The sequence below is a fragment of the Microtus oregoni genome, unplaced genomic scaffold (assembly GCF_018167655.1).
Source record: "Microtus oregoni isolate MIOR12 unplaced genomic scaffold, Mior012 000069F_ref0000032, whole genome shotgun sequence".
NCBI lineage: Eukaryota > Metazoa > Chordata > Mammalia > Rodentia > Cricetidae > Microtus > Microtus oregoni.
The window spans coordinates 4,747,091-4,761,952 of record NW_024543976.1 but is presented as its reverse complement, the minus strand read 5'-3'; the positions used below and the strand labels follow the sequence as shown (position 1 = coordinate 4,761,952).

Below are 14,862 nucleotides of genomic sequence, written 5' to 3'. Positions count from 1 at the left end.
TATGACAATGTACAGACTACTTGTTATCCTTGAGGAGAGCTTCATGAAACTTTTATGTTTCCATACTTTAAGACTTGAGATTTTATTTCCTTCCTGAATCTTATTTTATTTTATATTTAAAATGTATCCCTGTGTACATGTTTACATGTGTGCGGACATGTCAGGCTTATGTTGGGTCTCCTGCTCCATTACTTTCTACCCTTTTCATCAATGCAGTTTCTCTCAATTGAATCAAGAGCTTGTAGATCTACACAGCCTAGCAAGCCAACCTGCTCCATGATTGCACTGTTTCTGCATTCTGAGTGTGGAAGTACAAGGCAGCTGCCACACACACTGAACTTCTATATAGGTTCTAGCAATTGAGCTCTGGTCCTCATACATGCATGGCAAGTGCCTCCAGCTACCTGGGATGCCATTAGAATGTCTGATTATCTGATTAGGAGGAATTAGCTACAAAGCACTTATTCATATCTTTTGTGTGTGCTTGAATATTTTGGGTGTTGTACATGTCGATTCATGAATGTGTGCATGTTTGTGTGTGTGTATTCAAGTGTGCAGGTGAATGTATCTGATTTTTTGGGCCACCAATCGGCTCCCAAATTATGACACAGAGAGTTATTAGCATTGAATGCTGGGCCTCACTTTAGCTGGGTTTTTTTTTTTTTAAAGTGGCTTTTTTCTTTTTCTTATTTCTTTTTTCTCAGCTTTTTTAGGCCCTACTTGAAAATACAGGCCCCACATTGGAATGCCAAATGTACCATGATTTTTACACAGTTAAGGTCATATTCTGCAACATAAATAAATGTAACACATCTTTGTCCAGATAAAACAATTTTCCTCAACAGGTGGAGTTGAAGACAGAAAGGAGGGTAGAGAGGTGAAGAGGGATTGGGTTGTGAGACTGTGACATAGTAAAAAGCAGGGTCCATATCTTTAGGTGTCTCCATGGTGATACTCGTTTCGATAGAGTAAAAAAAAAAAAATATGTCCGAAGGGGGAATTCATCTAATGACTTCTTGATAGTAATCATTTGCTCTTGTCATGGTCAGTAGCTGTGGATGAGGTGAGTTCAAACTACTTTCCTAAATTTGTCTAAGGAGAACTTTGGCGTCTTTAGTCACTGTATCAAGGAACAGAAATTGCAAGTAAAAGGTTTTCCTAAAGTAGAGACCTGTAGCCAAGGGCCCACCAGTAGCTGAGGCAAATTTCTCCAAATATTTCAAAAGCATTTCTTTTAATGTTGTTTCTCCCTCAGTTTCCAACAAATAAGGGGATTTAATCATTTTTTTCAGTTGTTCAACAGGCACTTGCGAATCCTTAGCAATGACTTCCAGGGATGCATCGTCCACTCCAAAGAGGACTCGATAGTGGTTTAACTTCTCCTTCAGCTTCTCCACATCATCCCTGAGGATGCCCACTACAGGAACAGTAGCTAAAAGTCCATCCTTGCAGGCTTCCCACCAGATAGCCTGCTGCATAGAGTTGTGCTTTCTGTCAATGGCTGGTTCTGTAATATTAGCCAAGGAAAGCATAAAATTGTGGCGCTTTTGAGCAGGAAGATCCTTTACCAGGGTGTCCATCAGGACTGGAAAATCATAGTCAGATAAATTGCTGTTAGAAATCAAGAAAATCTGTGGAGCATCCATGTTATTCTGACTGAAGGTGTTCACACACATGCTTCTGATCTGCTGCAGGGTCTTTTCTCTGTCAAAGGTATGTGAATTGCGTTTCTTCTCATTGTCTAAATCCAGGTCCACCTTGGTTCTCACAAAGTAATAATTCTTTTTCATAAATTTGATTGCTTTGGCAAGGTCTAGTTCAAGTTTTGTAAAACGTGTGGCAGAAACAATAATGAAGAAATCATACTCATGGAAATTCACTTTCTCCAAATAATCTTTTAGTAGAAAGTTTACAGTTTCAATGCCAGGCAGGTCCCATAAAGTCAAAGTTTGAATTTTGGGGTGTTTGTATGGAGTTCTTCTCATAGTTGTTGCTACCACCCCAACTTCAGCTGCACCTTCTTCTTCAGGTTCAACCCCCCTCAGGGCATTGATCAAACTGGACTTCCCTGCTCCAGACTCTCCAGTGACAGCAATGTTTATTGGGACATTATCAATATTTTTAAAAGCATCCCTGATTACAGAGTTTGCCCCCTGAATGTTTCCTTTTTTTAGGTGTAACTCAATTGAATCGATGGTTTCTTGGGGAATGATTTTGCTTTCTGTGTTAGTCTTAAAATATGCAGTAAAGCTGGACTCCAAATCTCCACAGTCTTCATTCTTAGATGTATCAGAGAATAACTGACCCATGAGTGTTGATAAAAAGGCCCTGAAAGAAAGTAGGGAGAATAAGTTGCAAGAGATTCAAGATGCCTTTATGCTTAACATTGAGTTCTCTATGCTGCAGCCTCAGTTATGTTCTGATGCTGACCAGTTCCCATATATATTATGTTGATTATTTTCACCCAACAGGATATAAGCTGTAGTCCTTTTGGAGGAGAAAATCTCATTTGAGGAATAACCTCCATCAGATTGAACCGGGAGCAGTCTTAAGTGATATTTTCTTGATTGAGTATTGATGCGGAGCTACCAGTTCACTGTTGGTGGTACTACCCCTGAGCTGGTGGTCCTGGGTAAATTAAGGAAGCATTATCAAACTATGAGGAGCAAGAGAGTAAACAATATTCTTCTTGAAGCACAATTAATAGAAACTCAGAGAGAGAAAATGGGTTTCAACATGAAGGCCAGAAGAGCAAAGCAGCCATGCACCGGCTCTTACCTCTACCTCAGTTTGAAATGGCGATCCTGCATCTAGGAATCTCAGAATGAGACTGTGTCAGACAGATATCCTTCCATTTTATCATCCTCTCCAAGGCTGGGATTAAAGGCATGCACTGCCTGGTTTCTATGGCAACTAGTGTGGCTACCGGGATTTAAGGTGTGTGTTACCACTGCCTGGTCTGTAAGGCTGAACATTGAGGCTGTTACACTCTCTGATCTTCAGGTAAGCTTTATTTATTAAACTACAAATGAAATGCCACGTCATCTCCTATTGATCCTGCCTCTACTCCTGTCGAGCTTCTGCCCAGACGCCCCCAATCATAGACTGTTAGCAGAGTGTGTAAGTCCAAAAAAAAAACATTTTCTTCTAGAAATTCTTTTGGTCGGTTGCTGAGGAATCCCATCAGGACGGGTGAGTGTGTGCTATCCAGGGGCGGACTGTCCTGGAAGAGAGCACAAACCCCCTTCCCCCAGCTCCTTCTGCAGCAATCAAACAGGTTAGGGAAGCGGTTCAAGACATGAAGAATGAAATGGAAGCAATGAAGAAAGCACAAACCGAGGGAAGAATGGAGATGGAAAATCTGGGTAAACGAACAGGAATGACAGAAACAAGTACTAACAACAGATTACAAGAGATAGAAGAGAGAATATCAGACACTGAAGATACCATAGAAAAAATAAACACACTGATCAAAGAAAACAGCAAAACCAACAAATTCTCATCACAAAACATTCAGGAAATCTGGGACACAATAAAAAGACCAAACCTAAGAATAATTGGAGTAGAAGAAGGAGAAGAAGGGCAGCTCAACGGTCCAGAAAATATACTTAATAAAATTATAGAAGAAAACTTTCCCAACCTGAAGAAAGATATACCTATGAAGGTTCAAGAAGCATACAGAACACCAAATAGGCTGGATTAAAAAAAAAAAACATCCCCTCGCCATATAATAATCAAAACACAAAATATACAAAATAAAGAAAGAATATTAAGAGTCGCAAAGGAAAAAGGCCAAGTTACTTATAAAGGTAAACCTATCAGACTTACACCTGACTTCTCTATGGAAACCATGAAAGCCAGAAGGTCCTGGATAGATATACTGCAAAAACTAAGAGATCATGGATACAAGCCCAGACTACTATATCCAGCCAAGCTTTCGTTCACTATAAATGGAGAAAACAAAATTTTCCAGGATAAAAACAAATTTAAACAATATGTAGCCACAAATCCAGCCTTACAGAAAATAATAGAAGGAAAATCACTAACCAAGGAGTCCAACAATGCCCACAATAACTCAGTCATCTAGAGACCCTTCAACAGCGCAACTCAAAGAAGGGAAACACACAAACCCTACTACTAAAAAAAAGGACCAGAGTTAACAACCACTGGTCATTAATGTCACTTAATGTTAATGGCCTCAACTCACCTATAAAAAGACACAGGCTAAGAGATTGGATACGAAAACAGGATCCAACATTCTTCTGTTTACAAGAAACACACCTCAACCACAAAGACAGGCACCTACTCAGAGTAAAGGGCTGGGAAAAGGCTTATCAAGCAAATGGACCTAAGAAACAAGCAGGTGTGGCCATACTAATTTCTAACAAAGTTGACTTCAAACTTAAATCAATCAGAAGAGATGGAGAGGGACATTTTATACTCATAACAGGAACAATTCATCAGGATGAAGTCTCAATCCTGAATATCTACGCCCCTAATATAAAAGCGCCCACGTACATAAAAGAAACATTACTAAAACTCAAGGCAGCCATCAAACCACATACACTAATAGTAGGAGACTTCAACACTCCTCTCTCACCAATGGACAGGTCAATCAAACAGAAATATAACAGAGAAATTAGAGAATTAATGGAGGTAATGAAGCAAATGGACTTAACAGACATCTATAGATTATTCCACCCAAATAGGAGAGAATATACCTTCTTCTCTGCAGCTCATGGAACCTTCTCGAAAATTGACCACATACTCGGTAGCAAAGCTAACTTACACAGTTACAAAAAAATATTAGTAACCACTTGTGTCTTATCAGATCACCATGGATTAAAGTTAGAATTCAACAACAATGCTACCCCCAGAAAGCCTACAAACTCATGGAAACTGAACAGTCTACTACTGAACCATACCTGGATTAAGGAAGAAATCAAGAAAGAAATTAAAGTCTTCCTTGAATTCAATGAAAATAAAGAAACATCATACTCGAACTTATGGGTCACTATGAAAGCAGTGCTAAGAGGAAAGTTCATCGCACTAAGTGCCCACTTAAAGAAAACAGAGAAAGCACATATTGGAGACTTAACAGCCCACCTGAAAGCTCTAGAAAAAAAAAGAAGCAGACTCACCTAGGAGGAGTAGAAGACTGGAAATAATCAAACTGAGGGCTGAAATCAACAAAATAGAAACACAGAAAACAACCCAAAGAATCAATGAAACAAAAAGCTGGTTCCTGGAGAAAATCAACAAGATTGATAAACCCCTATCCAAACTAATCAAACGGCAGAGAGAGAATTTGCAAATTAATAAGATCAGAAATGAAAAGGGGGACATAACCACAGACACAGAGGAAATTCAGAGAATCATTAGATCTTATTACAAAAGCCTGTATAACACAAAACTGGAAAATGTAAAAGAAATGGACACTTTTTTAGATAAATACCATATACCAAAGTTACACCAGGACCAGGTGAACAATCTAAACAGACCTGTTGGTCGCGAAGAATTAGAAGCTGTTATCAAAAACCTCCCTACCAAAAAAAGCCCAGGACCAGATGGTTTCAATGCGGAATTCTACCAGAACTTCCAAGAAGAGCTAATACCTATACTCCTTATTGTATTCCACAATATAGAAACAGAAGGGTCATTACCTAATTTCTTTTATGAAGCTACAGTTACTCTGATACCAAAACCACACAAAGTCTCAACCAGGAAAGAGAATTACAGGCCAATCTCACTCATGAACATCGACGCAAAAATCCTCAACAAAATACTGGCAAACTGAATCCAAGAACACATCCCAAAAATTATCCATTTTGATCAAGTAGGCTTCATTCCTGATATACAGGGCTGGTTCAACATACGAAAATCTATCAATGTAATCCAGCATATAAATAAACTGAAAGAAAAAAACCATATGATCATTTCATTAGATGCTGAAAAAGCATTCGACAAAATTCAACATCCATTTATGTTAAAAGTCTTGGAGAGATTAGGGATACAAGGGTCATACCTAAATATAATAAAAGCTATATACAGCAAACCGACAGCTAACATCAAATTAAACGGAGAGAAACTCAAAGCCATCCGGCTTAACTCAGGAACACAAGGCTGTCCACTCTCGCCATACCTCTTCAATATAGTGCTTGAAGTTCTAGCAATAGCAATAAGACAACATAATCGGATCAAGGGGATTCGAATTGGAAAGGAAGAAGTTAAACTTTCGTTATTCGCAGATGATATGATAGTGTACTTAAGCGACCCCCAAAACTCCACCAAAGAACTTTTACAGCTGATAAACAGCTTTGGTAATGTGGCAGGATACAAGATCAACTCCAAAAAATCAGTCACCCTCTTATACACAAAGGATATGGAAGCAGAGAGGGAAATCAGAGAAGCTTCACCATTCACGATAGCCACAAACAGCATAAAATATCTTGGGGTAAATCTAACCAAGGAAGTGAAAGATCTATTTGACAAGAACTTTAAGGAATTGAAGAAAGAAATTGAAGAGGATACCAGAAAATGGAAGGACCTCCCTTGCTCTTGGATTGGGAGGATCAACATAGTAAAAATGGCAATTCTACCAAAGGCAATTTATAGATTCAATGCAATCCCCATCAAGATCCCATCAAAATTCTTCACAGATCTGGAGAGGACAATAATCAACTTTATATGGAAAAACAAAAAACCCAGGATAGCCAAAACAATCCTATACAATAAAGGATCTTCTGGAGGCATTACCATCCCTGACTTCAAACTCTATTACAGAGCTACAGTGATGAAAACAGTGTGGTACTGGCATAAAAACAGAGAAGTCGACCAATGGAATCGTATAGAAGACCCGGATTTTAACCCACAAACCTATGAACACCTCATTTTTGATAAAGGAGCTAAAAGTATACAATGGAAGAAAGAAAGCATCTTCAACAAATGGTGCTGGCACAACTGGATGTCAACCTGTAGAAGAATGAAAATAGACCCATATCTATCACCGTGCACAAAACTCAAGTCCAAATGGATTAAAGACCTCAATATCAGCCCGAACACACTGAAAAGGATAGAAGAGAAAGTGGGAAATACCCTACAACAGATGGGCACAGGAGATTGCTTCCTATGTATAACCCCAGAAGCACAGACATTAAGGGCAACATTGAATAAATGGGACCTACTAAAACTGAGAAGCTTCTGTAAAGCAAAGGACACTGTCACTAAGACACAAAGGCAACCTACTGACTGGGAGAAGATCTTCACCAACCCCGCAACAGACAAAGGTCTGATCTCCAAAATATATAGAGAACTCAAGAAACTAGACTTTAAAATGCTAATTAACCCAATTAAAAAATGGGGCCCTGAACTGAACAGAGAATTCTCAACAGAAGAAGTTCAAATGGCCAAAAGACACTTAAGGTCGTGCTCAACCTCCTTAGCAATCAGGGAAATGCAAATCAATACAACTTTGAGATATCATCTTATACCTGTCAGAATGGCTAAAGTCAAAAACACCAAGGATAGCCTTTGCTGGAGAGGTTGTGGAGAAAGGGGTACACTCATCCATTGCTGGTGGGAATGCAATCTTGTGCAACCACTGTGGAAGTCAGTGTTTCAGTTTCTCAGGAAATTCGGGATCAACCTACCCCTGGACCCAGCAATACCACTCTCGGGAATATAACCAAGAGATGCCCTATCATATGACAAAAGCATTTGTTCAACTATGTTCATAGCAGTATTATTTGTAATAGCCAGAACCTGGAAACAACCTAGATGCCCTTCAATGGAAGAATGGATGAAGAAAGTATGGAATATATACACATTAGAGTACTACGCTGCGGTAAAAAACAATGACTTCTCGAATTTTGCATGCAAATGGATGGAAATAGAAAACACTATCCTGAGTGAGGTATCCCAGACCCAAAAAGATGAACATGGGATGTACTCACTCATAATTGGATTCTAGCCACAAATAAGGGTCACGGAGTCTACAATAGGTGAATCTAAAGAAGCTAAGTAAGAAGGTGAACCCAAGGAAAAACATATAGTTATCCTCTTGGCGAACGGAAGTAGAACAAATTTCTGGGGAGAAAATTGGGATCTTGGGGGTGGGGTGGGATGTGGGTAAGGGGAGATGGGGAGAGAAAAGTTAGAAGGGAAGGAGGGGGGGCCTTGGGGAAACAGGAGGATTGGGATAAAGGAAGGTTGGACAGGGGAGCACGGAACCACAATTCTTAGTTAAGGGAGCCACTTTAGGGTTGGCAAGAGACCTGACCCTAAGCCGAGGTCCCCAGTTAGTTCCTGGGGCAGCTGAGGATAGGGAACCTGAAATGACCCTATCCTAGAGCAATAATGACGAATATCTTACATATCATCATAGAACCTTCATCTGGTGATAGATGGAGATAGAGACAGAGACCCACACTGGATCACTGGACTGAGCTCCCAAGGTCCCAATGAGGAGCAGAAGGAGGGAGAACATGAGCAAAGAAGTCGGGACCACGAGGGGTGCACCCACCCACTGAGACAGTGGAGCGGATCTATTGGGAGCTCACCAAGGCCAGCTGGACTGTGACTGAAAAGGCATGGGATAAAACTGGACTCTCTGAACATGGCAAACAATGAGGGCTGATGAGACGCAAAGGACAATGACACGGGGTTTTGATCCTGCTTAATGTGCTGGCTTGGTGGGAGCCTAGCCAGTTTGGATGTTCACCTTCCTAGATATGGACGGAGGGGGGAGGACCTAGGACTTACCACAGGGCAGAAAACCCTGACTGCTCTTTGGACTGGAGAGGGAGGGGGAAAGGAGTGGGGGGAGGGGGAGAAGGGTGGGAGGAGGGGGAGAAGGGTGGGAGGAGGGGGAGGGAAATGGGAGGCTGGGAGGAGGTGGAAACTTGTTTTTTTTTCTCCTTTTCTCAATAAAAATAATAATAATAAAGAAATTCTTTTGGTCACAGTGTTTATATATCATAAATAGAAAGGAAACTGGAACAAATTTATACTAACTCTCAATTAAACCCTTCATTATAGAAAAATATTACCTAAGTAAAGAAAAATAATATAAAATCTGCATGTGTCTTTTCGCCAGCATCATCAAGTAATCAAGTATAAAGTCATGAGTAAATTTGTCGCATCTAACTAAAGCTGGAATATTTGTATGAAATCTGAGATTTCTTCTCCATCTGTGCCCACTTCCCTCAGTGTGTGCTTTCAAATGAATAGAAATTTAACAAACATCTAGTTTTGCACACTGAAAAATAAATAATAACAAATGACAATTGACATCAGTGTTTAATCAATGCCAAATCTCTCTAACAATCACACAAATCTGGTTTTGTCTGTGTTATTTTGTTTTCAGAACATTTCAGTAGGTTCAACTACTGTGTTTTGCTGAAATAATTCTTATTTTGTCTAGATTTACTTGCCTTCTTTTCATGACAAGGAACTCATCTCCATGAAGAATATAAACTTAAAATACTATAAAACTTCTCTACCCTTAAACTCTGTGCTAAAATTAATTTATCCAAAACAACATTTCCGTGTCTTCATGTCATCATTTAGATTCACTATTTTCTTCTAAATCTTTTATTTTATGAATGCAATCTAACTGCACTGCAGATGGAGCCCAATTGGTAGAGAGCTTTTCCATGAATAAGGCCTTGAGTTCAATCCCCAGCACCTCATCCAAAGCAGGTGATTGTGGATCCCTATAATTCTGGTAGTGAGTTAGAGGCTAACCTGAGCTACTTGAGACTTTGTCTCAAAAGGGGGAAAAAAAGAGTATCAAGTATATTAAGAAGGCTCAGCCGGTAAATACACTTACTGCCAGGTCCTAGGACCCAAGTTTAATTGTTGGGTAGTTAACGAGCTCAGATCCATATTTCAACCCTTTATTTTCCACAAGCCTGCCTATACGACCTCACACGACAGCATGATGGACCTCATTGTCAGTAAAGGAAACAGCAAATCCCCATTGTCACCCTGGAGCCTCTTTTTATCTCTCCCACAGTTCACCCTCTTAGGCTCTATTTCCTAATCCACTTACAATTGATCATTCTTCCTCCTTTATCCTATGCAGACCTCCTCAATTCAAGCCTTGATTATGTCATCGATATTGCTATATTTCCTGAGATTGTTTATGTAATAACATGCATGATCAAGCAGCCAGAGTTATCCTAGTGACACTGACGTCATACCATGTCAAGTCATTCTGTGAGGCACCACAAGGATTCCCATTTCAGTCAGAGACCATTCATTGGATTTACAGTGCACATGCTCCATACATTATACCTTTGAATACTTATTGCATTTCTGGAGCCTCTGGTGTCTGGATTCCAGACCCCTGGTATCTTGGGCTGTCTTCTCGTCTCATCACTTTGAACCTTGCAACTGCTTCTGTGTCTTTTTGTTCTCTCCCAGTAACCACACGGATATTAATTACATTTCTCTAGGTCCTACTTCAATTAGGCAGGATTCAGGATTTATATTCACATTGGGATGTACAAATATGCCTTCCTCTTATCATTTGCCATCCTTTCGTCATGTTTCAGTTTCTCCACAGCCCTTGTTGCTGCATAGTGCGTATTTGTCGTTCATTTGCTGTTACCTTCCCACAGTATAGTGAACCTCACACAGCAGAAAGTGCTTTTGTCTTGTTCACTTCTTCACCATTAACACACAGATATATCACCAGGCTATTAAAGGGGGCTGTGAGGAAAACACTTGGACTTTACTGTGAACACTTGTGTGCCTGTTCTGTAGTTCAACTGCTCAGTGGGAACCTGAAGTCTTAGTAGATTCTTAAACAGTAGCTGACAACAGCCTGGAGAGAGCATAAAACCAGTCTAATACAAAACACAGATGTCGTTAGAATCATACTGTGTATGAGCACAAGTGCATACAGACTCACTGCACATACAGTCCCTGTGCAATCTACAAGACAAATGGCTACATCTGTGTAGGGAACCAGAGCTGCAGAACTTTGTTCAGTCTGACTGCAGGCAGAGGATGGAAGGAGGTCAGTAAAGAAATTGTCCTGAAAAGGAAGCTAAACCTGGTTACATAAACACCATAGCCTGATTTACTTTTGACGGGGGGGGGGGGGGGGGCGATCACAGACAGAATGTCCCTGAAGCACACAGCTGTTCTCTCTTTTCAGTTTTCCCTCTCATTCTGTCAGCTCCTGGGTCTGTGATGCAGACTCCAGTGTGACAGTTGTCTGCAAGGTCTTTCCACTGAGTATGAACACAGGGAACGAGAAGGCTATTACACAGCAAGTATTAAAAAAGGAAACCTGCCTAAATGTCAGCTGTCACCAGATCCTGACACAGCTCATATTCCTCACAGATGGAGAGAAGGTATTAGCACTCCTGCTTTATAATAAGGAAAAGCACAGTGAAGATGATTCTTCAGGTAGAGATTTCCACAGTCAGTTACAGCAGAAGCAGCGTGCAGAGAGACCTCTTCTCCACAAGTTGGAGGCCTCGGGATGTAAGAAATTATATAGTTGACAATGAACTAGGGAGCAATTTGAGATTGCTCCCTTATTGGGATACAATAAGCCTAATACACATGGCAGAAATATTCCATTACCTATTACAGCCATTTTCGGGAGAGGAGTATGAGACCAAACCAAACGAACTTAATGACTTATTACCAAAACCAATATTGGGATCATTTCCTTCAGGTCTACTTAAACTTGAATGATTGGCTAAGAACATCTACAAACCTGTCCTGCCTGACTCCCACCAAAGCTCCTTAGCTTTCAAACTGAGGCCCCCCACTTTCAGGACATGTTTCTATATGTCCTGGTACCTGTCATATCTTTAGAGATGGTGAGGGTTCAGAGGTAGATTTGAATGCTGCTGTCCCCTTACCAGATTATCCTGTGTCCAGTGGATTTCCTCACTGGGTTCAGCTGCAGGAACCACGCTCCACTGTCCTACAATCTTTTCTCTTGTATCCCCTCTCTGCTTCCTCTGTGGGAAAGCCGCAGATTCAATTCAGCAGGGCAGGACTTATACATTCTTCTGACTTCTGCCCCTTCCCTCTCAGTGGGTTTTGACCAATCATCAAAGCGCATGGGTCTTGTTGTTTTTCTGAATCCCCTACCCTTCCGAGAAGAAGAAAGAGAAAGTGAAACTATTGGCTGTTTACCAATCTATTAGCTCTTCATTTCTTGGCAGCAAATTTTGGAAAGTCTAAAAATAATAACGGAGTGGAATGTGGCCTTTGGAAGCAGGGACAACATGGACAAGCAGCTGACTTAGATAGGCAGGAACACAACCCTTGAAAGGTAATTTTTATGATCACTGACTTCACAAATGCAACTTGAGCTGGTCACACAACACATTGTGCTGAGTCCTGTGCAGATGCCAATTTTTGTATCATTCAAGAAAATATTCATTTTCTCCCCTCTGACTATAATCCTAATTTCTCATGGTTGTAAATTCACATTCCTTAATTCTTGTTTTTCTCTATTCCCCTGTCTATGCTGCTATTCAGTCCAGCACGGGCTTGACAGGTCTTACACCTGCTGTCACGACCATGGTGAGTTCATAAGTGGAGCTGCCGTGCTGTGTGCAGAAGACACTGCTTCCCTGTCACCATCCACCAACTCTGGCTCTTTCAGTCTTGTCATCCTCTCTCCCACAACCATTCCTGTGCCTTTAGAAGAAACATTGATATATTCCATTTAGGGCCAGATAGTCTTTCATGTCCTAGTCCCTGTATCTAGGCTATTTGCTGAGCTCTGGGTTGATCTGCTGCAAACAAAAGCTTCCACGATGAGGCTTGAAAGTGCCTTATATCATTATACCCATGGCTTATATCATTATACCCATACCCATCTTATGGGTATAATGATAACTCATTTGGAGGTGGCTTGATATTATGTCCATTTAGCAGAATAACAATAATAATTCTCACCTAGGGTCTCTGATCTCTCTACATTTACAACCATGAGAAGTTAGGATTGTAGTCAGATGGGCGAAAATGAATATTTTCTTGAATGATACAAAAATTGGCATCTGCACAGGAGTCATGCTTAGGTTCATGCTCAGATACAGGTTTCTTCTTGTGGAGAAACTATTAAATCTAATCAGGAAGTAGCTGGTTACTCCTTAGACATTTCTACCACAATTATAGTGAGATGAATATGTCTTGTCTGGTCAGTTATTATTGTAGCTCACAGAGATCACAACTGGCTTTAATTAATGATTCCTTTTCACCCTTGGTATTAGGGCTACAACCTTCCAGCACCATGAAAGCTAGCCAGTAGGGTTGAAGCTTCTGGTCAGTATCAGTTTGACTTCTTCATGTTCTCTAACTCAAGCGTTTGGTGTCTTCACTAATAGTGTGTGTTACCTCCAAGTTCTGGGATGTAGACAAGAGCACCTACAATCCCTGTAATGCTGAGGGAATTCATTGGAAAACACTTTGAAAAATCAACCTATGTCCTGGGTCTGGGCTTTTTCTTTGTTACCCTGTGGTGTCTAGCAGGGACATTATTGTCCTAGTGGAGGGCAACTCCATCTAAATTCTTCTGTGTATGTGCATAGATTATTTTAGGAAATTTCTGGAGTGGCAGATTTCCATATGACTTGTGGGAAATCCTTCAGTGTTCTTTATCCCTCCCACTTTCCTTCCTCTACCTTCATCCTCTACCCTTTCACTTCCCATTTTACCCTTTCTTAAAAACATGATTTTCCTTATCCCTTTATATCAGCGTATATTATCTTTTCTCTATTGATGGTTCCACGTCATGGCCACATAGTAATATAAAACCTCTGTGTTTATTCCCAATGGAACACTCATCCATATGTAGCCTGACTCCCAAAAATATAAAGGAGGCTTTTGAGCGAAGCAGGCACAGTGGCTCACAGCCATAATCTTAACACTCAGGAGGCTGAGGCCGGAGGATCACCAAGAGCTCAAGACCAGCCTAGACGATATAGTCAGTACCTCACTCTGGGATACAGAGTAGGACACTGTCTCAAAAATGTCTTTTGTAAAAGACACCATCACCCGAGTGAAGAGGCAGCCTACAGAACAGGAAAAATCTTTACCAGTTCTATTCTGAACAGGAACTTAGTATCTAGAATCTATGAAGAATTGTTTCACATCAAGAAAACAGGCAACCCAACATTAAAATGGAGCATGAACCAAAATACAGGGCTCTCAAAAGATGAAATACAATTGACCGAGAAATGTCTTTTAAAGGTGTAACCTTCCTATCCTTAAGGAAAATGAGAATCACAACCACTTTGAAATTTTATTTTATCATGAGATTTTACCCCAGCCAGTATAGCTGGAAACAAAATTACAAATGGCCAAAATGCTGTTGTGTCTGTGGGGAAAAGAAAACACTCAGTCCCTGCTGGTGGGTGTGCAAACACATACAGTCACTAAGGTAATTTGTGTGGAAGTTCCCCCAAAAAGTAAAACTATATTTATCACATAATCCAGCTTTATCACTCCTGAGAATACTCCCAAAGGACTCTCTATTCTGATATGGAGATACTTTCTCATCCATGTTCATTCCTTCTCTGTAGACCCATATTTCTGTATGTTATGGCAGCCAGGCTCAAAAGCCATAGGCCATATCTGAGATTGTTTTACCTAGCCTATAGATAAGGAAAGCAATGACCTAAAACTAACCTTGTATTAAAAGATTCCCAATCCCTCACTTTACAATTGCAACATTTCACTGATGACTTTAGTTCAGGAGATTTACTATTTGTGTCTTACTCTCAGGAAAAAATAACTAACCATCTACACACAGCCTGGAGGAAGACAAACCTCCAATGGTGAGGCTGATAGGCATCAAGCAACCACACACACACACACACACACGCA

At 40.5% G+C, this 14,862-nt stretch overlaps 1 protein-coding gene across 1 annotated transcript; it reads right to left on the bottom strand.

Annotated features, from left to right (window-relative positions):
• Positions 1–224: 224 nt before the first annotated feature.
• LOC121440652 (interferon-inducible GTPase 1-like) lies at positions 225–11,989 on the bottom strand. Its single transcript, XM_041641444.1, has 2 exons — positions 11,883–11,989; positions 225–2,328 (listed from the first exon to the last, which is right to left on the bottom strand). Exon 2 carries the CDS (start codon positions 2,307–2,309, stop codon positions 1,083–1,085), a length of 1,227 nt encoding a protein of 408 aa, XP_041497378.1. The 5' UTR covers positions 2,310–2,328; positions 11,883–11,989; the 3' UTR covers positions 225–1,082.
• Positions 11,990–14,862: the final 2,873 nt, after the last annotated feature.